At 46.6% G+C, this 27,136-nt stretch overlaps 1 protein-coding gene across 2 annotated transcripts in view; it reads right to left on the bottom strand.

Moving 5' to 3' along the window:
• The window catches only part of DNAH10 (dynein axonemal heavy chain 10), a 2,445,728-nt gene that overhangs the window by 165,313 nt on the left and 2,253,279 nt on the right, over positions 1-27,136 (bottom strand). For both annotated transcript variants that reach the window (XM_078667623.1, XM_078667624.1), the window contains one exon: positions 20,044-20,198. In XM_078667623.1, the coding sequence (XP_078523749.1) occupies positions 20,044-20,198 (155 nt within the window). The remainder of the gene's footprint in view (positions 1-20,043; positions 20,199-27,136) is intronic.

The raw sequence follows: 27,136 nt of genomic DNA, 5'->3' as shown, positions 1-27,136 counted from the left end.
GAATAGGTTTACTTGGTCCGTGTTAATAACATCACTGCTGAGGGCCAATGTTCCCTTCAAGGCGCTTATTGACATCATGAAGGGCCCAGTAACGCATAGATCCTCTAGGCTGCCCTGTGCCGTTTTTCTGGTGGTGCCAAACTCCTACCGGCACTGGGCAAACTCGCTTCCTGGGGGGCAACGTTTGGATATATATATATATATATATATATATATATATATATATATATATATATATATATATATATATATATATATATATATATACATATATATATACATATATATATATATATATATATATATATATATATATATATATATATATATATCTATATCTATATATCCCTGTGGGTAGTTGTCATTAGGTCTGCATTTCCATTGAATATGCCTTTTTTTTAAGCTAATAACTTTGGAGCTCTGACCCTGTTCACCAGGCTGGTCGCTCCCCTCACCACCACGCAGCCCCCTGTGTGACCGTGCTCCGCCGCCTGCATCGCCTCTAGCTGTTGTCCTGTTCTCCATCCTTGTGCCTGCTGTTTGTGCCCATCCTTCGCTTTGTCCTCTGTCCATCTTTCTCTGACCCCTGTGCCCCCGCCTCCCGTGTCCCCACTGTTTTCCCGCTGTTTTTGACCCCCTGTGCCCGCTTGCCTCTGTGCCCCCTCGCTTCCCCCCGCCTCCCGTGTCCCCGCCGTTTTCCCGCCGCTGCGTCCCTGCGGCCCCGCCCCCTGCCCCCCATTGGCCGCCCCGCTCCCACCTCCCAGCTGCTCCTCTCTCCCTCTGCCCACATATGGAGGGTGCGCAGCAACCGCGCCGCTGGCGCGCCAAAGGCAAGCCCGTCTGCGCCCGTCCGCGCCCAGCGCCAGAACCCCTGGACCCCGCGCCCCCCGCGCCCCCGCAACGCCAGACTGCACTACGACTCAAACACCCTCCACGCACTCAACACCGGACGAGACCACCCCTGCCACCGGGCCACCCCGAAGCGCACCTAAGGGCCCTTCGCCGGCCGGAACTGCAGATTCACCAGCATCCAGCCCGCCAGACCACCAACCAGCGAACCCAACCACCTCCGCTGCATCCTCCTCAACACCCGCTCCGCCCGCAAGCACGCCATTGAACTCTGGGACCTCCAAGACTCCACCGCCTTGACGTCGCCTTCCTGACAGAGACCTGGCTAAACGCCACCTCAGCACCAGACATCGCCATAGCCGTCCCACAGGGCTACAAGATCTCCCGCAGAGACCGCACCAACCAATCAATCAATCAAAAACATTTATAGAGTGTGCTACTCACCCGCGAGGGTCTCAAGGCGCTGGGGGAAGGGGGGGCGCTACTGCTCGAAAAGCCAGGTCTTGAGGTGCTTCCTTAAGGAGAGATGGTCCTGGGTAAGACGAAGGTGGGTGGGGAGGGTGTTCCATGTCTTGGCCGCCAGGTAGGTGAAGGATCTTCCTCCGGTGATGGTTCTGCGGATCCGTGGGACGGTGGCGAGGGCGAGGCTGGCGGAGTGGAGCTGGTGGGTCGGCGTGTAGAACGTGAGGCGGTTGTTGAGGTTTTCGGGGCCCAAGTCGTGGAGAGCCTTGTGTGCGTGGGTGAGGAGTCTGAACGTGATCCTTTTGCTGACGGGGAGCCAGTGCAGGTCCCTCAGGTGGGCGGAGATGTGGCTGTGTCTGGGGATGTCCAGGACGAGTCGTGCTGATGCGTTCTGGATGCGCTGGAGTCTTTTCTGTAGTTTGGCAGTGGTCCCAGCGTAGAGGGCGTTCCCATAGTCCAGACGGCTGGTGACGAGGGCCTGGGTGACTGTCTTCCTGGTTTCAGTGGGGATCCAGCGGAAGATCTTACGGAGCATGCGGAGGGTGTTGAAGCAGGAGGAAGTAACGGCGTTGGCTTGCCTGGTCATCGTGAGGGAGGAGTCGAGGATGAAGCCCAGGTTGCGTGCGTGGTCCGTGGGCTTGAGGAGGTGCCCAGTGCAGGGGGCCACCAGGAGTCGTCCCAGCGGAGATGGATGGGCCGAGGATGAGGACTTCCGTCTTGTCTAAGTTCAGTTTCAGACGGCTGAGCCTCATCCTGTCCGCGACGTCTTTCATTCCGTCCTGGAAGCTGGCTTTGGCGGTGGCGGGGTCGTTGGTGAGGGAGAGGATCAGCTGGGTAACGTCGGTGTAGGAGATGATGTTGAGGTTGTACCTGCGTGCGATGGCTGCGAGGGGGCTCATGTACACATTGAAGAGGGTGGGGCTGAGCGAGGAGCCCTGAGGCACGCCGCAGATGATCTTGGTGGCTTCTGCGAGGAATGGCGGGAGACGGACTCTTTGGGTTCTGTCAGAGAGGAAGGAGGTGATCCATTCCAGGGCCTTTCCTTGGATCCCGGCGTGGTGGAGGTGGGTTGTCAGGGTGCGGTGGCAGACCGTGTCGAATGCAGCCGAAAGGTCAAGGAGGATGAGGGCGGTGGTTTCTCCGTTGTCAAGCAGGGTCCTGATGTCATCGGTGGCTGCGATGAGGCTAGTCTCGGTGCTGTGGTTCGCTCGGAATCCAGACTGCGATGGGTCGAGGGAGCCGTTCGTCTCGAGGAAGACTGTCAGCTGATTGTTGACGGTTTTCTCGATGACTTTTGCAGGGAAGGGGAGGAGCGAGATGGGGCGGAAGTTCTTGAGGTCTGTGGGGTCTGCGGTTGGTTTCTTCAGGAGTGCGCTGATCTCTGCATGCTTCCAGCTCTCCGGGAAGGTGGCGGATACGAAGGAGTTGTTGATGATGTCCTGGAGTTGGGGTGCGATGATGGAGTCAGCTTTGTTGAAGATGTGGTGAGGGTAGGGATCGGCTGGGGAGCCCGAGTGGATGGTGTTCATCATGTGGGTGGTGTCTTCCGTGCTGACCGCCGTCCAGTCACTTAGGGTGGTGGTGGACAGCATAGGTTCGGTGGTAGGGTTTGCGATCTGAGCGCCGAAGCTGTTGTGTATGTCGGTCGATCTTTTGGTGGTGCGGATCAGCTGGTGGTGTGTGCGGATGGCGTTCTTGAGGGCTGTCATGTTTTCCGTTGACTGGTTGTGGGGCCAGGCTTTCTCGAGGGCACGGCAGGATTTCTTGGAGTCTTTGAGATCGTTGGTGAACCATGCTACTTTCTTGCTGTCAGGGTTGCTTGGAGGGTTCTTCAGTGGAGCAAGGTCATCGGCGCAGTCTGTGATCCACTGTGTGAGGTTGCGGGCTGCTTCGTTGGGGTCCATAGTGTGGGTGGGAGGATTTTGGCTCAAGGAGGTGGTGAGTTGGTCGGTGGTGATCTTGCTCCAGTATCTTCGGAGGGTCTGTTGCGGACGGTGGTGGGTCGTTGTCTTTCTGAAGTTGAAGTGTACGCAGCTGGGGTCGGTCCAGTGAAGCTCGGTGGTGTGGCTGAAGGAGACGTGGTTGCTGGCCGAGAAAACGGGGTCAAGCATGTGGCCGGCGTAGTGGGTGGGGTGTTGACCAGTTGCTTGAGTCCGAGGTTGGCGAGGTTGTCTAGTAGGGAGGTGGTGTTGCTGTCCTTGTCGTTCTCCAGGTGGAAGTTGAGGTCTCCTAGGAGGATGTAGTTGGAGGATGCGAGGGCGAGCGGGCTGATGAAGTCTGCGATGGCTTCGCTGAAGTGTGAGCATGTTCCCGGGGGTCTGTAGATGAGGGTGCCTTTGAGGGTGGTCTTGGGGTTGGTGTGTATCTGGAAGTGAAGGTGCTCTGCGGGGTACACAGTCAAAATATCGAGTTGAAAATTTCGACCTACCAAAATATCGTGTTTAAAATTTCGAAGGTACAGAATATCGATGTCAAGAATATCGTAGGACAGAATATCGACCCTGAGGTAAGTAATATCGAATTCATTTATATCGATGTAAGTAATATCGAAGTTAGTAATATCGATAGCATATATATCGATGTAACTAATTTCGATGTTATTAATATCGATATTTGTATTATTTTTTAGATTTTTATGTTGTATGTGTTATATGTTTTTGTAAAGTATTTAAACTAATTTATATTATATGTGTATTATTTTTATATATTAATACATTTATTTTTAAGTAAATTATATGTTTTAGTACCGGAGCGGGTTGTGGGTTTATAGGGGAATAGGGTGGGAAGTAATTTAATTTTAATAATTAATTGGTAATTAATTATTTTAATTGATAAATTAATTATTTAATTGGTAATTAATGTTAATTTTTATTAAATGTTATTTTTCCGTACAAGAGCGGGTTGTGGGTTTATAGGGGAATAGGGTGGGAAGTAATTTAATTGTAATTATTTTTTTTTAATTTAAATATTAATTGGCAATTAATTATTTTAATTGATAAATTAATTATTTAATTGATAATTAATGTTAATTATTATTAAATGTTATGTTTTAGTACAAGAGTGGGTTGTGGGTTTATAGGGGAATAGGGTGGGAAGTAATTTAATTGTAAATAATAAATTTTGTATTTAATTATTAATTGGCAATTAATTATTTTAATTGATACATTATTTATTTAATTGGTAATTAATGTTAATTATTATTAAATGTAATGTTTTAGTACCAGAGTGGGTTGTGGGTTTATAGGGGAATAGGGTGGGAAGTAATTTAATTGTAAATAATTACAATTTTTTATGTGTAATATATTTTGTAAATATTTATTAATTGGCATTCCCTACTGTTGAACCCTTTGGAGTTGGAATAGTAATTTTTCTCCCTACGCTATCCAACGCTTTCCCTACTGTTGCACCCTCTGGAGTTGGAATAGTAATTTTTACCCATACGCTATCCAACGCTTTCCCTACTGTTCCACTCACTGGAGTTGGAATAGTAATTTTTACCCATACGCTATCCAACGCTTTCCCTACTGTTCCACTCACTGGAGTGGGAATAGTAATTTTTACCCACCCGTTATCCAACGTTTTCCCTACTGTTGCACTCTCTGGAGTGGGAATAGTAATTGTTACTCTTACGCTATCCAATGTTTTCCCTAATGTTGCACTCATTGGAGTGGGAATAGTCATTTTTACATACCCGCTATCCAACGCTTTCCCTACTGTTCCACTCACTAGAGTTGGAATAGTAATTTTTACCCACCCGCTATCCAACGTTTTCTCTACTGTTGCACTCTCTGGAGTGGGAATAGTAATTTTTACTTTTACGCTATCCAACGCTTTCCCTAATGTTGCACTCTCTGGAGTGGGAATAGTAATTTTTCCCCCTACGCTATCCAATGTTTTCCCTACTGTTGCACCCTCTGGAGTTGGAATAGTAATTTTCCCACCTACGCTATCCAACGTTTTTTTTTTTTTTTAAAACCTTTATTGACATCAAAAGAAGACAAATCGAGGCCCACAACCAAGCCGGCCGGCCGCAGTGTACAAAACAGTCAGGAGTCACCAGGCAAATATTACATAAGCAATCAATACAAAGCAGAGGCCGTACAAGCACAATAGGGGAGAAGAGATACAGAAACTAAAGGGCTAAAACACAGGAGTAAATAAGGCTTAATTTTACAATAAGGGGAGAGGACGTATGACAGGCACACTTGCAATACGGAGGCATCCAACATCCCGTAACCAACCTCAACATCAAGAAGGGGGCATGGGGCAAAATATCAGGGGGACAACACAATGCAGTCAAGAAATCAGGATATGTGAGATACAGTCAGCCCCTGAGCATTATCCTCGTAACACGCCCGCCACCCGAGACACTACCAAGCCAGAACAGAGGGATCGGAAGACAATGCATCAAAACCCGCCCGTCATAGTACCCTCTGGGACGCAGGAAGGAAAAAGGGGGGGGGACTAGGTAGGGAGGGGGGAAGAGGAAGGGAAAGGAAAATGGAGGGAAGAAAAACAGAACAATAAAAAGGAAATCAGGAAATATGGAAAAAGAAAGGTAAAAGACACGCCGACACGGCCCCCCGTGGCGGGAGGACAGGAGACAAAAGGATTAGCGGCCCAAGTGGGGCATGGCGATCGGGAAGAAAGACAGCCGAAATATAGCAGGAGGAGTAACGATGCCATACCCCCACCCGAAACACACCATAGGAGGTCGGGACAGACGCGGCCTCACGAAAAAGAGATACAAAAGGGCCATAGAACCAGAAGACAAACAAAAAATAGAACCCAACCACCCCGTCCCACCCTGCACCCCTGTAGAAGGCTATGGCCTACCCTTCAAACAGCGTGCCTGTCGCCCTAAACCAGAACCCGAAATATAGCGAGAAGAAAGAAAGAAAAACGAGACAAAAAGGCCACAAAAGCGGAGAAAAGAAAACAGGAGGGAGGAGCAGAATAACTATAATACAAACGGTAGGCCGCAGCCCTCTGCCCAACCCGACAAGTACAATCAAAAACAGACCAGGACGACATCCCATCACGCGCCACAAAATATTAGGAGAAGGGGACCTCCCACCCTCCTACGATCAGAAACAATCGTGCAACGAAATCGCATACCGGGAATCAAGCAGAAGTCGTACATTTCACCCCCAACCCTTCCGAGCGACAAACCCCACCCACCACATGGCAATGTACAACCACATACTAAATACGAAATCAACATATAATCGAGTGGAATGGTGACTAGCATAGCTACGTGGGGTGTAGATAGATCCACAAGTGAGCAGTAGTCCAAACTGAAAGTACCGATGCATCAACAATCGAAGCACGAGCCATGAAAAACAGGAGTTCAGATGCGCCACTGGAGCGGGCGAGGTGGTCCCAATTATAGACACAGGCAACGTCATCGAAGCAGGGACAGGAGGAAGTCCACCCATAGTTTCAGGCAACAATGTCGAACAGGGTCGCAATACAGCATCCGAGTCCCCGGGGTCCGAACCTTGAAAAGCAGGGCGCCCCAAAGTCACCAGCACACTACACGATCCTCGATCAGTGGTGGAGACACTCAGGTCAATCGAGGGGGGTGAGGCAATGAAGTCATCGAAACAAGAGGGCGACAAGAAGAAACGGCCGCCCAAAATGGCGGCGGATCGTGGCGGACCCACCGAGACGCCCAGGGCCAGGGAAGCGTGCAGGGATCTCAGGGCTTCCAGGATATCTCTGACTGTCGGCTCACGCCCACCAGATCCGATCCCCACACAATCAGGCAACTCGGGCCTGCCGCCACAGGGTGACTCTCGTTCCAAAGGGCCGGCCGCCATTTCGTGAATCAGCCCAATCGCCGCCCACGAGGACCCCCGGAAATAACAGTTCTCAAATGTAGGACTTTACAAGCGCCGGGGGTCCCAGCAAGGGCGGCCTCGATGCCAAAAGGATGTCCGCCCAAAATGGGTCTCCGCCAGCACCAGCACCGGTGCCCCAAACAAGCGGAGTCCGGGCCCCGAGGACCAGGGCCGCCGGACGAAGCAGCGGCGGGGGGAGACCCCCTCTCAGAATCAGGTCCCGGGGCGTCTCACCCGCGTCGGCCACGCGGCCACCAGGGCAGGACCGGGTCAGGATCGCCGGGATCTTCGCACATCGGCTCCCAACACTGGTTCTCGCTTTCGGCCGGGGCCAAGAGCCGTCGGATCCCACCGGCCAGGTCCCGGTCCAAGTCTCGCAGAGGCCCCGATCTCTCGGAGGCCACAACTCCGGAGCCACTGCACGCCGAGACCCCGGGGTCAGATGGTAAAGACAAACAAGCCGTTATGTTTCCAATTCCCCAAAAATGCGCCGTCCCGGGACAGGATAAAAGACAGGATAGGCAGTCAGGATGGAGGGCTGCGGGAGCCGGGCTAAAGGGCGACCATTAAGGCCGCGAGCTAGGCTCCTCCCCCTATCCAACGCTTTCAATACTGTTGCACCCTTTGGAGTTGGAATATTATTTTTTACCCATACGCTATCCAACGCTTTCCCTAATGTTGCACTCTCTGGAGTGGGAATAGTAATTTTTCCCCCTACGCTATCCAATGTTTTCCCTACTGTTGCACCCTCTGGAGTTGGAATAGTAATTTTCCCACCTACGCTATCCAACGCTTTCAATACTGTTGCACCCTTTGGAGTTGGAATATTATTTTTTACCCATACGCTATCCAATGCTTTCCCTACTGTTCCACTCACTGGAGTTGGAATAGTAATTTTTACCCTTACGCTATCCAACACTTTCCCTAATGTTGCACTCATTGGAGTGGGGATAGTAATTTTTCTCCCTACCCTATCCAACACTTTCCCTACTGTTGCACTCTCTGGAGTGGGAATAGTAATTTTTCCCCCTACGCTATCCTACGTTTTCCCTACTGTTGCACCCTCTGGAGTTGGAATAGTAATTAGCCAATCTACGCTATCCAACGCTTTCCATACTGTTGCACCCTTTGGAGTTGGCATAGTAATTTTTACTCTTACGCTATCCAACGTTTTCCCTAATGTTGCACTCATTGGAGTGGGAACAGGCATTTCTACATACCCGCTACCCAACGCTTTCCCTACTGTTCCACTCACTGGAGTTGGAATAGTAATTTTTACCCACCCGCTATCCAACTTTTTCCCCACTGTTGCACTCTCTGGAGTGGGAATAGTAATTTTTACTCTTACGCTATCCAACGCTTTCCCTAATGTTGCACTCATTGGAGTGGGATTAGTCATTTTTACATACCCGCTATCCAATGCTTTCTCTACTGTTCCACTCACTGGAGTTGGAATAGTAATTTTTACCCACCCGCTATCCAATGCTTTCCCTACTGTTGCACTCTCTGGAGTGGGAATAGTAATTTTTACTCTTACGCTATCCAACGCTTTCACTAATGTTGTACTCATTGGAGTGGGAATAGTCATTTTTACATACCCGCGATCCAACGCTTTCCCTACTGTTGCACTCACTGGAGTTGGAATAGTAATTTTTACACTTACGCTATCCAACGCTTCATCTACTGTTGCACCCTCTGGAGTTTGAATAGTAATTTTTACCCTTATGCTATTCAATATTATTTATATTTATTTATGTATTTAAGATGTTACATAATGTTGTATTTAATTAATTTTAAAAATATTGAAAGTATATTTAATTGTTGTTTATTAAATATAATTATTTATTATTATTTATGTTATTATTATATGAGTGTTGATGTATTTTTAAATTGTAGTATTTGTTAATATTTTATAATTATTTAAAAAATAATGTATATATTATAATTATTTAAGTATATATTATATATTTAATTATTAATTTTAATTAAATGTTTAATAGTAAATATGTATTATTTATTCATTTTAAACATTATAACACATTTTAACATAAGTTTATAATATATATAAGTATTATTTACTTAATTTTACCTTTGTTTTAAAAAACGATATTTTTAATTACGATATTTTTAACATCGATATTTTTGTTTCGATATTTTGTACTTACCATGTTGTAGATAGGGTGTCGATATACTTGCCTTCGATATTCCAACGTCGATATTTTGTCTGTCGATATTTTCAGCCTCGATATTCTGTCAGAGATTCGCTCTGCGGCGGTGAGGGTGTTGTTGGTGTTGGTCGTGATGCGGATGGTGTTTCTGTGAGCAATGGCGATGCCTCCTCCGGTTTGGTTGACGCGGTCCCTCCGGATGATTTTGTAGCCGTCTGGGATGGCTATGGCAATGTCGAGGGCTGAGGTGGCGTTCATCCAGGTTTCCGTGAGGAAGGCGACGTCTGGCGCTGTCTTGTCCAGGAGGTCCCAGAGTTCGACGGCGTGTTTGTGGACGGAGCGGGTGTTGAGCAGGATGCACTTGAGATTGTTTTTGTTGGCGGCTGTTCTGGCTGGCGCGGTGCAGGACCGAGTGCAGGTGAAATTGCAGGCATGGCAGGTGAAGGCTCCGTGGGTGTGTTTCGGGGTGGCTTGGTAGCAGGCTGGCTGTCGGCCGGTGTTAAGTGCGTGGAGGGTGGCGGCGTTGTATCTCCGTCAGGTGGGCTGGCTCCGACGAGGTCCAGGGGGTCTGGTGCTGGGCGCGGTCCAGGCATGGACAGGCGTAGACGGGCTATCCTTTGGCGCGCCTTCGGCGCACAATCGGCACGCCCGCAGCGCGTGACCGCTGCACGTACGCGTGGACCCCGCCATATATGGCGAAGTGGGAGGGAGGAGCAGCTGGGAGGCGGGAGCGGGGTGGCGAATGGGGAGCGGGATCAGGAGGGAAGAAGAAGGGGGTGGGGCCGCAGGGGAGCAGCGGTGCAGAGCGAGGGGGAACAAGAGCGGGAAAAAGCAGGAAAAACAGCCTGGGGAGAGCAGCGAGGGGGGCAGCCTAGAGAGCAGAGGCACGGGTAGAAGTAGCAGGCAGAAAAACCAAGAGCAGAGGCCCAGTCAGAGAGGGGCACTGAGTAGGGGGAGGCACAGGGTCCTACGGCAGCAGGAGTGGCGGCGAAAATCGCGGCAGCAGCAGTGGAGAAATTCAGGGCACACGGGGGCCGTGCGGTGAGTGGGGTGACCGGGTCAAGGGTCACAACTCACTGCCGCGCGGACCCCGCCATCAATGGCCAAGTGGGAGGAGGAGCAGCTGGGAGGTGGGAGCAGGGCGGCGAATGGGGGGCGGGATCAGGAGGGAAGAAGAAGGGGGCGGGGCTGCAGGGGAGCAGCGGCGGAGAGCGGGGGGGACAAGAGCTGGAAAAAGCGGGAAAAACAGTCTGGGGAGAGCGCTGAGGGGGCAGCCTAGAGAGCAGAGGCACGGGGAGAAGTAGCAGGCAGAAAAACCAAGAGCAGAGGCCCAAGCAGAGAGGGGCACTGAGCAGGGGGAGGCACAGGGTCCTATGGCAGCAGGAGTGGCGGCAACAATCGCGGCGTGGAGAAATCAGGGCACACGGGGGCCGTGCGGTGAGTGGGGTGACCGGGTCAAGGGTCACAACTCACTGCCGCGCGGACTCCGCCATATATGGCCAAGTGGGAGGGAGGAGCAGCTGGGAGGCGTGAGTGCGGCGGCGAATGGGGACAGGGATCAGGAGGGAAGAAGAAGGGGGCGGGGCCGCAGGGGAGCAGCGGCGGGGAGCGGGGGGGGACCAGAGCGGGAAAAAGCAGGTAAAACAGCCTGGAGAGAGCGGCGAGGGGGGCAGCCTAGAGAGCAGAGGCACGGGGAGAAGTAGCAGGCAGAAAAACCAAGAGCAGAGGCCCAGGCAGAGAGGGGCACTGAGCAGGGGGAGGCACAGGGTGGCGGCGAAAATCGCGGGAGCAGCAGTGGAGAAATCAGGGCACACGGGGGCCGTGCGGTGAGTGGGGTGACCGGGTCAACGGAGTTGGAGGGGGAATCACCATCATACACAAGGACACCCTCAGAGTCTCGACCAACACAGACGACACCCTCACCACTGCCGAGCACATGCACTTCCAGATCTACACCGACCCCAAAACGACCCTCCGAGGAACACTCGTTTACAGACCACCCGGACCAAGACCACAGTTCAGCGACACCATCGCCGACCTCGTCAGCACCCACGCCCTCGCTTCCACGGACTACATCCTCCTCGGGGACCTGAACTTCCACCTCGAGAATAACAACAATGCCAACTCCACCGCCCTGATAGACAACCTCGCCAACCTCGGACTCAAACAGCTCGTGACGACACCCACCCACGCCGCTGGACACACGCTGGATCCCATCTTCTCCACAAGCCCCCACGTCTCCTTCAGCCACACCACCAAACCCCCACTGGACCAACCACAGATGTGTCCACTTCACCTTCAGGAGACCCACAACACACCACCGCACCCAACAGCTGCCACGCCGCTGCTGGGGCAAGGTCACCAAGGACCAACTGACTACCACCCTCGCCCTGAGACCACCCGCCGACCCCACCGACCCCGACACTGCCGCAACCAACCTCAAACAGTGGATAAACGAGTGCGCCAACACCTTCGCCCCTCTCAAGTCCTCCGCAACCAACCACACCAACAAGAAAGCCGCCTGGTTCACTGAGGACCTCCGGATCTCCAAGCGCACCTGTCGGAAGCTGGAGAAGAAATGGCTCCACGACCGAACACCAGCTAGCCACACAGCCCACAAGAGCGCCACCCGCAAACACCACCAAATTATCAGGACCACCAAGAGGACTGCCTTCAAGGACCGCCTTGACAACAATGCACACAACTCCAAGGAGCTCTTCAGCATCGTGAAAGAACTCTCCAACCCCCAGCTCCAACACCAACTACATACCACCATCACAAGACCTGTGTGACTCCCTGGCCACCTTCTTACACCGCAAGCTCACTGACATCCACGACAGCTTCAACCCCGAGACCCCCGCACCCACCACCGAGTCCACCACCCCCTCAACCACTACCCGCACCAGCCGCCTGGTCCAACGTCAGCGACGAAGACACCATCAAAATCATGAACTCTATCCACTCCGGATCCCCACCCGACCCCTGCCCTCACCACATCTTCAACAAAGCCAGCACAACCCTTGCGCCCCACTTCCGGAAAACTATCAACAGCTCCTTCGAGACAGCAACCTTTCCGGAAAGCTGGAAGCACGCAGAGATCAACGCCCTTCTGAAGAAACCCAAGGCGGACCCCAAGGACCTCAAGAACTTCCGGCCCATCTCCCTGCTCCCGTTCCCAGCGAAAGTGACATAGAAGATTGTCAACAAACAGCTAACCCGCTACCTCGAAGACAACGACATCCTGGACCCTTCCCAATCCGGTTTTCGCAGCAACCACAGCACCGATATCGCCCTCATCCCCGCCACTGACGACATCAGGATCCTAATGGACAAAGGAGAAACAGCCGCCCTCATCCTCCTGGACCTGTCAGCTGCCTTTGACACAGTCTGCCACCGCACCCTATCAGCACACCTCCATGACGCCGGAATTCAAGAGAAGGCCCTGGCCTGGACCACATCCTTCCTCTCCGGCAGAACCCAGAGCGTCCGCCTCCCACCCTTTTGCTCCAAAACCACAGAGATCATCTGCGGCGTCCCACAGGGATCCTCCCTCAGCCCGATGCTGTTCAATATCTACATGTGGTACAAAAGGGGGTGGTGATGGACGGAGCATCCGAATCAATCAAACACTCACACCCAGTCAAAAGATCTGGGTTGAATCCATCACCGTTCTTTAGCCCACTCTGCCACCCCAGTTCAGACATGGCTATATGCAAATCAGTCTGACCCTGTGCCTCATGGGAACAGTCCAGCCCGAACTGCCAAGCCATGTCTTCCCTGGACCGGAAACAAGCTACCGAGGACCGGTTTCTGGCATTCCAGCCGTCTTCAGCCCAGCTTGCTTGAATCCAGTGGCAAAGTGAGCAAGGGACTCACGTCTGAGCATACCCTGCCACACTTATGGCGGCCAAAAGTGGTACATTAGGGGGTGGTGATGGACGGAGCATCCAAATCAATCAAACACTCACACCCAGTCAAAAGATCTGGGTTGAATCCATCACCGTTCTTTAGCCCACTCTGCCACCCCAGTTCAGACATGGCTATATGCAAATCAGTCTGACCCTGTGCCTCATGGGAACAGTCCAGCTCGAACTGCCAAGCCATGTCTTCCCTGGACCGGAAACAAGCTACCGAGGACCGGTTTCTGGCATTCCAGCCGTCTTCAGCCCAGCTTGCTTGAATCCAGTAGTTTAGAAAAAATGGTTCTGTCGGGTTCGAACAACAGATAGTTAATCGGAAAAAACAATTTCTTCTGCTTCTAATAGAACCAAGAATATCCACAATGTTATCACAGAACCTTATAATGAATAAATGAGAAAGACCTATGCATTACTTTGTCATCTCTTTATAAGGTTTTTCGAAATCAAAACTTATTTCTATACATTATATACAGTAACTGTCATTATACCAAATACAGTGCAAAGAATCAAGTGACATTTAGTGAGTAGTGAATTCGTGAAATACAAAATATATCCAACTTCTTTTATAAAAAACTGTACATGTATGTACAAAGTCTCATTTGAGAGTTCCGGGTTTATATGGCCTGAAAATAGATGTCGACGTTTCGACCCTTGAAGCGCAAATGTTTTCAGTCGCGGCGGGTCTTTATCAAGACAGTAGTATGCAGCACGACAGTCCTATTCGCCAGGTGCAATAGTCGAAACGTCGCCATCTATTTTCAGGCCATATAAACCCGGAACTCTCAATAAATGTGAAAGAAATGATAGGTTACGGGATTGTATTAGTTGATGGTCTTACGAAATGAGACTTTGTACATACATGTACAGTTTTTTATAAAAGAAGCTGGATATATTTTGTATTTCACTAATTCACTACTCACTAAATGTCACTTGATTCTTTGCACTGTATTTGGTATAATGACAGTTACTGTATATAATGTATAGAAATAAGTTTTGATTTTGAAAAACTTTATAAAGAGATGACAAAGTAATGCATAGGTCTTTCTCATTTATTCATTATAAGGTTCTGTGATAACATTGTGGATATTCTTGGTTCTATTAGAAGCAGAAGAAATTGTTTTTTCCGATTAACTATCTGTTGTTCGAACCCGACAGAACCATTTTTTCTAAACTACATATTACCCAGGTTCTGAGGGACACAGGGTCAACCCCGTTGGTTTTATAAAAATGCTTGAATCCAGTGGCAAAGTGAGCAAGGGACTCACATCTGAGCAGATAGATATATACACAGTATACAATAGTCAAGATAACACACACAGTGTCAAGACAATGCAGTAATTCAAGAAGAATAACATATATACACATTAAAACATTGCCATTATCTAAGGTATAGAAGAGTGGACAATGGGGAGGCAGGTGGGCATGTGAGGAATCCACAGGCAGATACTGTATCTACCAAAAAAAGCGTTACCGAAGGTAAGTAACTTGTTCTTCTGATAGATACATCTGCCAGTGGATTCCTCACCTTGTGAATAGAGTCCCACAGCAGTCCCCACTCCCGGAGGAGGGTGTCCACTCTCCTATACCAGAAAATTTTGAAGGACAGAGCGTGCAAAATGGCCGTCCCTCCTCATCTCGCTATCCAAGCAGTAATGCTTTGCAAAAGTGTGGAGGGAGGCCCATGTCGCTGCTCTACAAATGTCCTCTACAGGAACACCTCTAGACAAAGCAGATGTTGATAACTTTGCTCTAGTAGAATAAGCCCTTATACCCTCTGGAGGTTCCTTACCAGCCAGGGCATAGCAGATCGTGATGCATAGAATGATCCATCTTGAGAGTGTGTGCTTGTGCACAGCTCGTCCTTTCTTGCAGCCAGCAAATCCCACAAAGAGCTGGTCATCCACCTGATAGTCTTTAGTTCTATCAAGGTAAAAGCTCACTGTCCTCTTAAGGTCCAGACGTTGAAGACACTCCTCCTCTTTAGAAGGGTGAGGGGGAGGATAGAAGGTAGGTAGGGTAATGGACTGTCCTAAATGGAAAGGAGTAACCACATTAGGCAGAAAAGCAGCCCTGGTCGTAAGAACCATTCGTTCAGCATGAATGGTCAAGAACGGGGGCTTTGAACTAAGAGCTTGAAGCTCACTTACCCTCCTTGCCGAGATAAGTGCGACAAGAAAAACAGTCTTAAAAGACAAAAGTCTCAAAGGACACCTATGTAGAGGTTCAAACGGAGAACCCATTAAATATGTAAGAACCAGGTTCAAATCCCATTGAGGCACAATAAAGGGAGTAGGAGGAAACGTATTTGTTAAACCCTTTAAAAATCTCAATACAACAGGAGATTTAAACAAAGATGGTTGATCCGGTAAACAGATAAAAGCCGATAAAGCTGATAGATATCCCTTTACCGTAGCTACAGCAAAACCTTTCTTCGCCAATGAAAGCGCAAACTGAAGTATTTCTGACAACCGAGCTCTCAAAGGATCAACATAATTATCTCCACACCAGGATACAAATTTAGACCACCTATACAAATAGATGGACTTGCTGGAGTCACGCCTAGCTGATAAAATGACATCCACCACATCAGGTGGGAGAGAAAAGGAATTCAGGTTGCCCCGTTCAATCTCCAGGCATGAAGGTGTAAGGTCTGGTGGTGGGGCTGTAGAACCTGTCCCTCCATCTGAGAGAGGAGGTCTGCCCTGAAAGGGAGACTGAGCGGCGGGCACGAGGAGAGGTGGAGAAGATCTGTGTACCACACCCTTCTTGGGCAATCCGGGGCGATCAATATTACTTGGGCCCGGTCTTGGCGAACCTTCCTCAGAACACGAGGAATCAAGGGTATGGGAGGAAACGCGTAAAGGAGTTGCGAGTCCCAACTCAACTGAAACGCGTCCCCCAAGGCTCCCTGCATTGGAAACTGGAGGCTGCAGAATGAAGGGCAGTGAGCATTCTCGCGAGTGGCGAACAGGTCCACCTGAGGAGTTCCCCACGTCTGAAAGACGTAACGAACTAGCTCTGGATGAAGCCTCCACTCGTGGTCGGCTGAGAACTGCCGACTGAGACTGTCTGCATGCACATTCAGAACTCCGGCCAGATGATTTGTCATCAGACAAATCTGATGACCCTGAAGACTGGTACGGCTCGGAGACTGCAAAGGCGAGGCCTCACCTTCAGGCTTACGAGCCGGAGAGGGAGATGTCATACCCTTATGATGTCTTCGAGAAAATGACTTCTTTTTCGAGTCCGACTCCCTGCCGGAATGGTGTCTCGAACTGTGCTTCTTCCTCTTATGCTTCTCCTTCGAGGAACCCGAAGCATGCCCCGAAGCCGACCTCGAAGCTGACTCCGACCGAGACCTCGACCGCGACCTCGTCTTCGACTTCGACTTTGACCTCGATCGTCTTGATCTTGACGTCGAAGTCCTCTTGGTATCCTTACCCTTAATTTTGGCAAGAAGGAGTTTCGCCTCTCGTTCTCGAAGAACTTTGGGTTCATCTTCGAACAGGAACGACAGCCCTTGATGTCGTGATCTGAGCCCAGACACCACAAACAGTCACCATGAGGATCAGTAATGGACATCATCCTGGCACACGAGTCGCATGGCTCAAATCCTGTCTTCTTCGATGACATCTTCACCGGTAGACAGCACTCCAAACAGATACAGAACAAAAGTTCACAATAGTAATAAAGTTACTATCCGCACAATAGAAGAAACCGTCAGCGTTGACGACGCGGAAAAAAGGGAACTGACGTCATCACGCCGGCGTGGGCCTATTATGGTGTCGGTGACGTCATCGTAGTCGCGCGCGATGCCGTGCCTCTGTGACGTCGTCGGCGCGAAGCTACAAAAGAATTTCCGAATGTTGCTGACGCAAGGGGATATTCCCAAGGTGAGGAATCCACTGGCAGGTGTATCTATCATATTTACAAGGCCATGAAAAGTCACGTAGGTGGACTATACGTGACCTTGTAAATATGGGCAACACCCATTGCGCCGCAGGTGTGTTAAAAAAAAGTGACGCACTGGTGGTGCAATGGGTTTTTAAATGCGGCCCAGCGGGTGCAAAAGAGGATCCAAAACAAACATACAGATAGCTAGCCCTCTTATATGTTGCTGCAATTTTTTTTCCAAACAAAATATTGACGTTTCTACAGGGCCGGGTATTAACAAACATATACCTGAGGGACAGTCACAATTTCAATCTCACTTATCCTGCCCTGCCAAATATGTACTGCACAAAGGCAGGTGTCTTTATGCAGCATGTATAGACTATACATCATTTGTCTTAGTGGGCAGACCAACACAGTGTCGTAAATTGGCTGCCCTTTACATCCGCAGTTCCTTGCTGTGGATAATAGTTGCATTCCGCACTGGAACTTGCAGTTGGATGCTAATAATGGGATCAGCGGATCTATAAAATAAAAATAATAATCTGTACCAAAAATGGTTTTAAGCAAGGATGCACCCTGGACCCATTGCTTTTTTCACTGTATATTTGTGACCTCTCTTCTATCTTTGTAAAAAATCTGAAATGTAATCTGTTAATTGGTGGTTACCCATGAAACACCCACCTTTATGCAAACACTGTTCTGGTTCTTGATCAATCACCAACTGGGTTCAAGGGCGCCTTGGTGAACTAGACACCTACTCTCAATATCATTTTAAGAAAATAAAAATAAACATAGCTCAGAACAAAATGATGATTTCTTTTTTCTATTCAGCAGAAAAAAGTATCATGGTTAGTCTCTGGGCCAAAATGTAGTGCAGAGGTTGAAAAGTTACTCTTATCTTGGTATGATATTTTATGATAATGTCTCTTACAACCTGCACATTAGCTGCACTGAGGGCAAAGTGAATTCTCACAGTGCAGGCTTTTCTGCACTTTATACTGCAACTGGTAAGAAACACCCAGTGGCAGTACTGTAATTTATTTATTCCAATGTAGATTTCAACAGTCAAATGCATCCCAGTGGAAAAACAAAACAAAAACAGAATGAAAGTTTTTGAAATATCTCACCTCTGTTACCTGTCTATACAGGCACTCCACTTGTAATTGGACATCACAAGCACTTACGCAAAACCTCAGAGCAATTATTCCTTGGGGGTTTTGTTGATAAGAACCTTCGATGAATACTCTCAGAGATTTAATATATCTGAATTGGTAGGTGGTGTGTTTTATTAAGGAAATACATTTGTTATATTATATAGTAGTGAAGGTAGTGACTGGAAGAGGGTGACAGTGATCTTTAGGAGTGTTAGGTGGATGGAAATTGCCTACTGATGAAAAGGGCATTTAGGCAATCTGTCATGATTATTAATGGCAGAGATCAGCATAGTGTATCTTACAGATGTGGTGCAACATCCTTAATAGAGAACATAACAAGTAAAATCAAAGGCTGAATATGTTCATGAGCAAATCCAAATCTGCAGGATGCAGTCTCTACAAGTGCCATTAAAATAAGTCAATTGGCAGTTGGATCCAAACATCAAAGGCTGCTTAGATTGAGACCAGAAAGGGTGATGCTATGGCATTTAATCATTTTTGGGGGGAAAACGGATCTGGAAACGAGATTCATGCACTGATTTGTATACAAACTTAGAAGTGGACTGATTGGTGTTCCTGGGCGAGTTCACCTTTGCAGGTGGGTTACCAAGCACTAAATAAAGTAAGCGTAAGTTGTCGATTTCCATCCCCATTCTGCAGGTAGCTTCTGAGCCTGAAAACACACTCAGATTTATATTTGTCAATGGCAGGACTAAGTGCATTTCCAGCGAGAGAATGAGGAGTTAACGCTCCCACATCCGGGTGTAAGGTAAATCATTTCCATAAGGAGAAATAAAAAAGAAAATTGAAAGTGCTAAAGCACTTTTACATTACATTTTCTTACGCAGTAATTTACACCTTGAGCTGTCGTGCACTGGAGGCTCAATGAGTGTGGATCAGGTTAACCCTGCCCAGAACAACTTGATATTACAAAAGGGGCCGAAGATATTGTGCACATCCTTAATTAATGCAGATTTTGCGGGTTCACACCTTTTGCTTGCATGATCTTATGTCTGTGTTCTCTCATTTGCTTCGGGTGTGTTGCCATGGAAATGAAAAAATACCTTTGCCCCTACACCCATGATGCATTACCAAGTTAGGTACAGCAACAAGTAGGCTGTGGGAAGGGGCCCCAACTGTGTACCACCTAAGAAGTGACATGAAGTTTGTTTGTGACTGTTCTAGGGAGAGTGTATTTATTTATATAAACAAGACCTTAGTCTGATCTTTTTCTATGTGCACGGGATGGGGGTGCACCTGTGCAGGCTGGCCTTGTGTACTCGACTAGTGTAATCGGTTGACAGGTGGTCAGGTGGGAAATTGGCATCAGAAAGTTTGGTATTTAAGTTTTCCTGGAAAAGTAGACTTGCCCTGGTCCAAAGGCAGAGGGTGGCTCCAAACATAAGTGTAATGAAACCATGAGTTTTTACTTTACCTTTTTGTGAATGGCACCACATTTAATCAAATCTTTCCTAGCATATCTAGTACTATTCCACTCTTCAAGTGAATATAAAACATTCTTTATCCCAATACAGGATTTCAAATGTACTTATTGTATAGTGCCAAGTCCTCCCCAAGAATGATAAACTATCTGCTTGGGTGACTTACTAAAATAAAAATAGATTTACCATTTAGAGAAAGCACCTTATGATCTTACACTGGCATTATTCCACTCATAGAATAAAGATGAATGGTTGAATCCCATGCTAGTCTGTATACATCAAGTAAAAACATAAATGTTCTAGCAACTTACTTCTCTCCCATTGTAATAGTGACATAGTCAGTCACAGCCCGATAAACACGATCCACACGGAAACAGCGCAAGAGCAGCAGCTTCTGAAATGGTGTAACTTTGTCGCTGAAGCCAAGGGGAAAAGGAGATTGCTCCAAGGTGTCTAGGTCGTACCACTAAATACAAAAACATTATCGTTAACTAAAGAAAAGAGGAAGGGGAAATAACGCAGCATAAAACACCAATTTTACGGCACAGTTTCTGAGACTTGAATCATCACTGAACATCTTTTCTCCCAAGGGAAAGCAAGCGGCTGGCATGCAAACAACAACATTCCCCCTTTTAGCTTTTTGCTGGTCCTGCCAAACTACCACCTGATCACTCATTGTTTGGGTGCACGCATTCTGAGTTTGAGACCGAGCACTGATTGGAGTTAAAAATGTGCTAAAAGCTGTTGAAATGTCTGCATTTGAGTTCCTAAGAAGTTTCCTTCCAAGCTTTGTTGCAGGGATTCTGCTCAGGTACAGAACTTTGCTTGGGACCATAGAACATCAGCATGCTGGGACTGAGTCACCATACCACCTCAGTATGCATGAGTCAGAATAGCTATGGTGCTTCACTTGCCCTCCTAAGCTTTCCAGAGAAACAAATGAGTCAGCACCCCAGAACACAACCCTCTCAACCCTCTCAGGGATCGTGGTAACAGGACACACCCTTTCACTCTCTCACTCGAACTTGTCAACAATAAGATAAACAAGAGACACAAAGGAAGTTTATAATATTTATTTAAACTATCATGCTCTAAGATGCAGTATTTGCGCCACAATTAGTCAACGAATGCATACCAAAAATATCTTTAGCATGGTTAACAAACCATATACCATAGAGGTCCCTCTCATGTTATAAGTCTGACTAGCCTAAACTCTCCTCTACTGAAGCTAAATGATTATATATTAGAGAACTCTGGGATTAGTGATGGACCCTGTACCTTAGCATACATAGGTGGATGTTCTACATGGCAGCTGACGCAGCACTTGTGCTTCAGGACCTTAGCTCAGTGTGTTTTTTCAGAACCTGTCTCCTCATTTATAAGACAAGTCATATGTGCTCTCAAACAGCAGCTACATTTTCCTGTTATGTCTAAATGCTAGTATCTGACCAGAGAGAATAACTAGGGGCATGTCTAGTGTGTTCAGACTAAATCCTGGGAAAAGAATAAAACACAAAAATACTTGCAGGTTCTGTGTGAGATACAATAGGGCACAAAGACAAGCACAGTATGTAGAAAAGTGTGCAACATTTTCCTGTTATGTCTAAATGCTAGTATCTGACCAGAGAGAATATCTAGGGGCATTCTTGTTTGACCTTGTGTAGTGTGTTCAGACTAAATCCTGGGAAAAGAATAAAACACAAAAATACTTGCAGGTTCTGTGTGAGATACAATGGGGCACAAAGACAAGCACAGTATGTAGAAAAGTGTGCAAAATAAAAGCGGTCTACAATGTGCACAGTTGGGCTAACATTGGGAAAACAACAATGTACCGTGAAAGAAAAACACAATACCCTATCTTTGGTCAAGATAATAGCACAGTATGAAGAACTAAATAAGATAAAGGTAATTAAAAGATAAACAAACTCAAAGCATAGCTTGTAAAATTTATATTCTGAACACTAGAAAAAGTATTGTCAATTTAGAAAAATAATCGAATAATGGTGTTTTGAAGAAATTCATTGTATCACTCACCAATTTAAAGGCCAGGGACTCCATAACGGAGCCTGATTCAGCAAAAGCTGACTGATCAACAGCCCAAGTCACAAGTTCCAAAGAACAGACATGATCCTCGTTTCCAGCCGATGCTGGAATAATTACCGGGCAACCTGCATCCGGGTTAGTAAAGCCTGTATTCCGTGATCCATGTGCCGATTGCACATACTTCCTTGTTCAAACCTCGTTTTGTGGAGAAGTAGCAAACCCAAGGAACAGTCATGAAAATGGGTAACTAAGGGACTCATTAGCAGTTCAATGTCCAAGGCAGCAGGTGTCTGCACAGCTAAGCAAATATCTAGCGCCCATTCAAGGGGGCACCAGAGGAAGTGGAACACGCGTTGTATGCAGGTAAATCAGGCAGGCTGGAATGTTAAGAACCAGTCAAGATCCAGCTCTTGCCATAGAAATATTCTCAAAATCTGAAGCATACACTCACATTAGTGTTGGAGCGGTTGTAGTTACAGAGAGCCCGCAAATGGAACATCCATTGCAGAAAAGTAGAAACAAGAAGAGAGTGCCGCAAATGAGGAACAACAGCAGTGGAAATCCTCCAAATACAATGGAAAAAAAGGAATGGATTAAAGCCGGTATTATTCCAAAGACAGTTTGGAATTACCTGATGAGACAGGGGCCAACAACTTTAAGAAAGTGTGCAAGACCGGCCGTATTAGAGACTTTTACAAATTTGATGCACTAATTCACTGAAATGCAGGGGATGGTTTGTATTTAAAAATGACTGTACTTCAATAGAAGTTCTAGCCAGCTGCAATTCGAAGGTTTCATGAGCAGATGTGAGAGCTACCTCATGTTGAAACAATAATGCTTTCAGTCTGCTTAGCTTGTTGAAGTCTGCCTTCAAAGTTGGAATGGAAGGCCACAACGAGCTATCTACGATCCCATGCAGAGAGGGAAACAAGATGTTGATGCAACAAGTGGCGAGCTGGGTAATGGACAAAATATAAGGGAATTCCATCTCGTATTTCACCACAATCTTGATCGCTACGTATTAAATAACTTCTATTTGAAAGGACTGTAATGAGGGGGAAGAATTGCGGGGACTGGAATTCCTTTTAAATAACAGGCCAAATTCGGCACTGAAGTATTGCATAAGCTCCGAATTTTAATGTGTTTACAAACGACTGAATGTCCGACAGAAGAGTTGCATTCTTCACCAGTAAGGAAAATGTCCTTATTGGCCTGGTCACAACGATATTTAAAGGTAAGTGACCATGGTTCATGAATGAAGCTGTTCCCAAGGGGTTCATATCTACCAACAGGAAATTCATGCACGTTGTAAACGGAAATGTTGAGATAGGTAAAGAATAACTCTGTGCATCAACCACACAGCTGAAGGTGTTACTGCTATAGTGAATGGAAGTTGTTCCAATATCTCTAAATGCAGCATTGTGCAAGTTGCATCTTTTATTGCCATCAGTTGTTGTGTGCTTGTTAAATTTAAGGGCATTAATAAATTACTGCAATTCAAGTAGTGCCATGGTATGTGCCCATTTTTAAGGCTTTGAAGAGAACAGCTAAACTGCATACTAGATCTATCCTGACTTTACCCATGATACAATGTTGACATGACATTTTGCATAGTATCAATAGCAGACAAAGCAAGGCTATTTAAATTGTAATTACAAGAAGAAAAAGTATTAAAACTGTAATGAAGAACAGCAAGCACTTTATCCAAATTATCTAGGTCAATTTGTCTTAAATGTGCAGCAACTTCCATATGTGATAATTTCCAAATTTCATTATAGGTAGCATAAATAAATCTTTTAGAACGTGGACATTTGGAACACAAAAGAAAATCTGATAAATTTAGATTGACTTCGGAGAGAAAGATGTTGTTTCACTGCCAACAGTGTGGCTTGTTCAAACCATTGTTGACATTGAATAGGTGGTAATAATACCAGAATATGGTAGTTTAGAGCACCAGGGGTCAGGTCTGTTTGATTTGAACCCAGGTGTGGAGTTAAGAAAACGAGCATGACAACCATTAGTGTCTACTGGCCACAATAAACAACCGTTAGGAAATAAAAAATATGTGGAATTAAATGAACTATTTTGCACCATGCTATTTAGTTGTTCACCCACAAAAACTTTGAACACATGTTGCCTTCAGGGTCTCCGTAGGGCTGAATATATCGAAAGGAACTTTATCTCAAACAATCCTATTAGTCACTGTAAAAACTGAAATGTTGACGAGGTACAAGTCTCTTCTCAGTTTATGCAAAGAGGAATGAGGTGCCAACACCCCATTGATCAGTTCCATTGCAGAACGTTCTGGGAGGTAGTAGCCATTCATCAATAGGAAAAAAACAGTCACAAATCCTATCCACATGAACAAAAATACCAAGAAGAGTATGCTTCAGACATACGTCCTAGCCAAAACTAGATAAGTGCTTTTCAACCATAAAATAAAAACACAAATCCCTGCTGGAGGCAGATGCAAAAAAGAACTGTCTGAAGTAAAATATTCTTGATCCATGTAATACCCGCCCGGAGGTTCTTAGCTGAAAAACTGGAGGCTGAAATTCAGTAGTAGGACTTGGAAAATTCAACACATCATTGAGTTTAAATAACATCCGTATTAGAAGACACAATAGTACAAACAGTTATGCTTTCAGTCATGGTGTTGCCGGACGACTCAGCGCCCCCCCCTCCCCCCCCCCCCCGGAGAAGATCAGCATTAGTGGTGCTCATGGGCCACAAAGGAAAGTCTTATAGAGAAGCACAAACACCTCATGGCATACTATGTAGAATCGTCACATGGTGTAGTTTGACATGGTTGATGAAGACAAAGCGTTTGTCCTTGGACCAGAAAGGGGTGGCAGAATCACAGTTCTTGTACCTTGCAAGCCTAGAACCAGGGCAGGAGCACGGTAGGATGGAACAAACTCCTTTTTATTTGCCACCTTCTCTCGAACCTGATGACCAACCTTTGGAAGTCAGACGGATAATGTAGTTTGTACGCACTCAGAGAGAGAGATGCGGACACGTATTTGCTTGATTGAGCATCACAGAACTTTTGTAGGTCCTGTCAGAGGGCACAATGATTATCTACGTCAATGGCTATGGCAGCCACCACAATGTCTGGACCGTCAAGGTCTGGAACATACATCTTGATGGTAAAAATAACTTTGTATGCAGCCTGACCACCCAGGGTTCTTTTAAGGAGGTTATTGAGAGCTTGTTGAACCCCCTAGAGGTGGTTAAACCAACTACGCCCAGTAACTACAACTCTGGCTGTTGAGGACTGGTGAAGTCATGGTTCAATCTTTACACAACATAATTGCACTCAGGCCTATATGAAGAAGAAGAATTAACCTGCACCCCCAGGGACATCATTGAATCTTGGTACGCTTTAGAAGCGAATGCCGGATCATGGTACAAGTGGAATGCACAGCATGCATAAGTACAGAAAAGGACATGCAAGACTTTAATAACAATTTGAGCATCAGCCAAGCGCTCTGGCCAAACCCAAAGGGATTTTAAAGCAAGAATCAACTGTAACCAAAATAAGTTAGAACTCAGTATTTGAAATCAGTAGACCACAATGATCCAGGTAAATACAGCAAAAAGGTTTGATGGAAATTAAGAGGAGTGTTTGGGGTGGATGAGCCATGGTGGAGCCTTTAATCTGTTGACAGATATCACAGCACAGGACATATTTTCTGGCCTGCTGGTACAAGCCTTCCCACCAACAGCATTGCTGTAACAGCAAAATAGTGGCTGCTACTCCAGCAGACACGGAAGTAACAGCATTATGTGCAGCTACTGCTAAAGCATGTCTGCAGTCTCGGTTGGAAATTGAGCGATCACAGCCCCTGGAATAGTTGCAAAAGGAACATTCTGGTTATTTAAATGATAACAATATTTAGAAGGAAAACCCTTTGGCAAAGGGGTGTATTTTTTAATGTAATATTTTTTGATATAAATGCGATTTATATATGTGATAGGCACTGTTTTACCTTCGCTGAAGGTGATGCATGTAAATCTGATTGCACCAGGTAAAATTTGAATCACCAGGTTCGTGGTATTGATATGTGTATGCAAGGGCATGTTTCAAGCAAATCAGATTGTAAAGATCTGAGTGCATGTATGTGTTCTGATGTCCAACATTAAGTGGAAAAATCAGGGTGTATTAATGCATAAAGGGGTTTAATGTGTTGAACATAATCAGGAATGTATGCTCTGCCAAAATTCAAAAATCCTAGCAGGGATTGTATTAGTTTAATGTGTTTGGAGGTTGCAATTGTGCACATTTCTCTAAAAAGTGAGGGTCATGACTCTTTCCCTCATGTTCAAATTAAGTTCATATCCCACGATAAGGACGCTTAAATAAGGTTTATTCGATTTTTAAAAGTTGAAGTTATATCCAAGTTCAGCAAATCCCATATTATGCGATTTACTCTTGCCAGGTGGGGATTCAATTCCTTGTATGTCAAGTAGATATCGTCAAAATAGCACAGAGCGTTAGGGTCAATGTCATAAAGAATTTACACAATTTGTGCTGCCGAAACTCCCGCTGTTCCTATAGCCCATAGGAAATCATGTATAGCGCATTTGAAAACCCAGCGTACTAAAGGCAGACAAGTTTTGGTTTTCAGGAGCTAAATTGTGACTGAAAAAAACATTGGAAATGTACAAGGTGGTTTTGTACTTTTTACGGACTACGTTGTTAATGAGTGCCGTACTGTGCATGTTTTGCACCGCAAATGTGCATGTATGACTATTCAAATGTTTATAATCTAAGGTAATGCAATAAGAACGATGCAGATTTATGACAGGAAAGAGGATTCTATATTTACAGAAACAGGGCTCAATTACACCCTGGTACTCCAACTGGGGCACTTTAGCGTCCTGTTTAATAGGATATTGTTGTTGCACCTGTGTGGTAGACCGTATAGGAATAACATGATAAGGGGAATCTTTATCCCAACTCACATGATTACAGTAAAGTGCATAGGCCAATGCAATGGCCCATTTGGATGCATAAGCTAGTTTGACGCTGTGAGGGCCAAGGTTAAAAAAGGAAGGAAAAATCACATCCTCAATCTTAGGGGGATGCCAGTACAAATGGTGGGGGCCAATCGCCCTCCGCCAAGAGGATGTCATAAGATTTAGTTGAGTGATCCCAGAATATTGTGTTAATGGTGCATTGAAAGTCACCTTCAATATGAATATCTAAGTGATACAACCAGTCTGGAGGGGCCATTCCTAGAGATTCCGGCGTACTATAGTGACTTCTGCTGCACTGTCGAGGAGAATCACCACCCAACTCCTGTTCATGATGAGGGTTCTCACTGTCTGTGGCATATTTCACAGTGAAAGCTGCTA

The sequence above is a fragment of the Lissotriton helveticus genome, chromosome 11 (assembly GCF_964261635.1).
Source record: "Lissotriton helveticus chromosome 11, aLisHel1.1, whole genome shotgun sequence".
NCBI lineage: Eukaryota > Metazoa > Chordata > Amphibia > Caudata > Salamandridae > Lissotriton > Lissotriton helveticus.
Note: the sequence above shows the minus strand (reverse complement) of the source record. Positions and strands in the feature narration are given on the sequence as shown.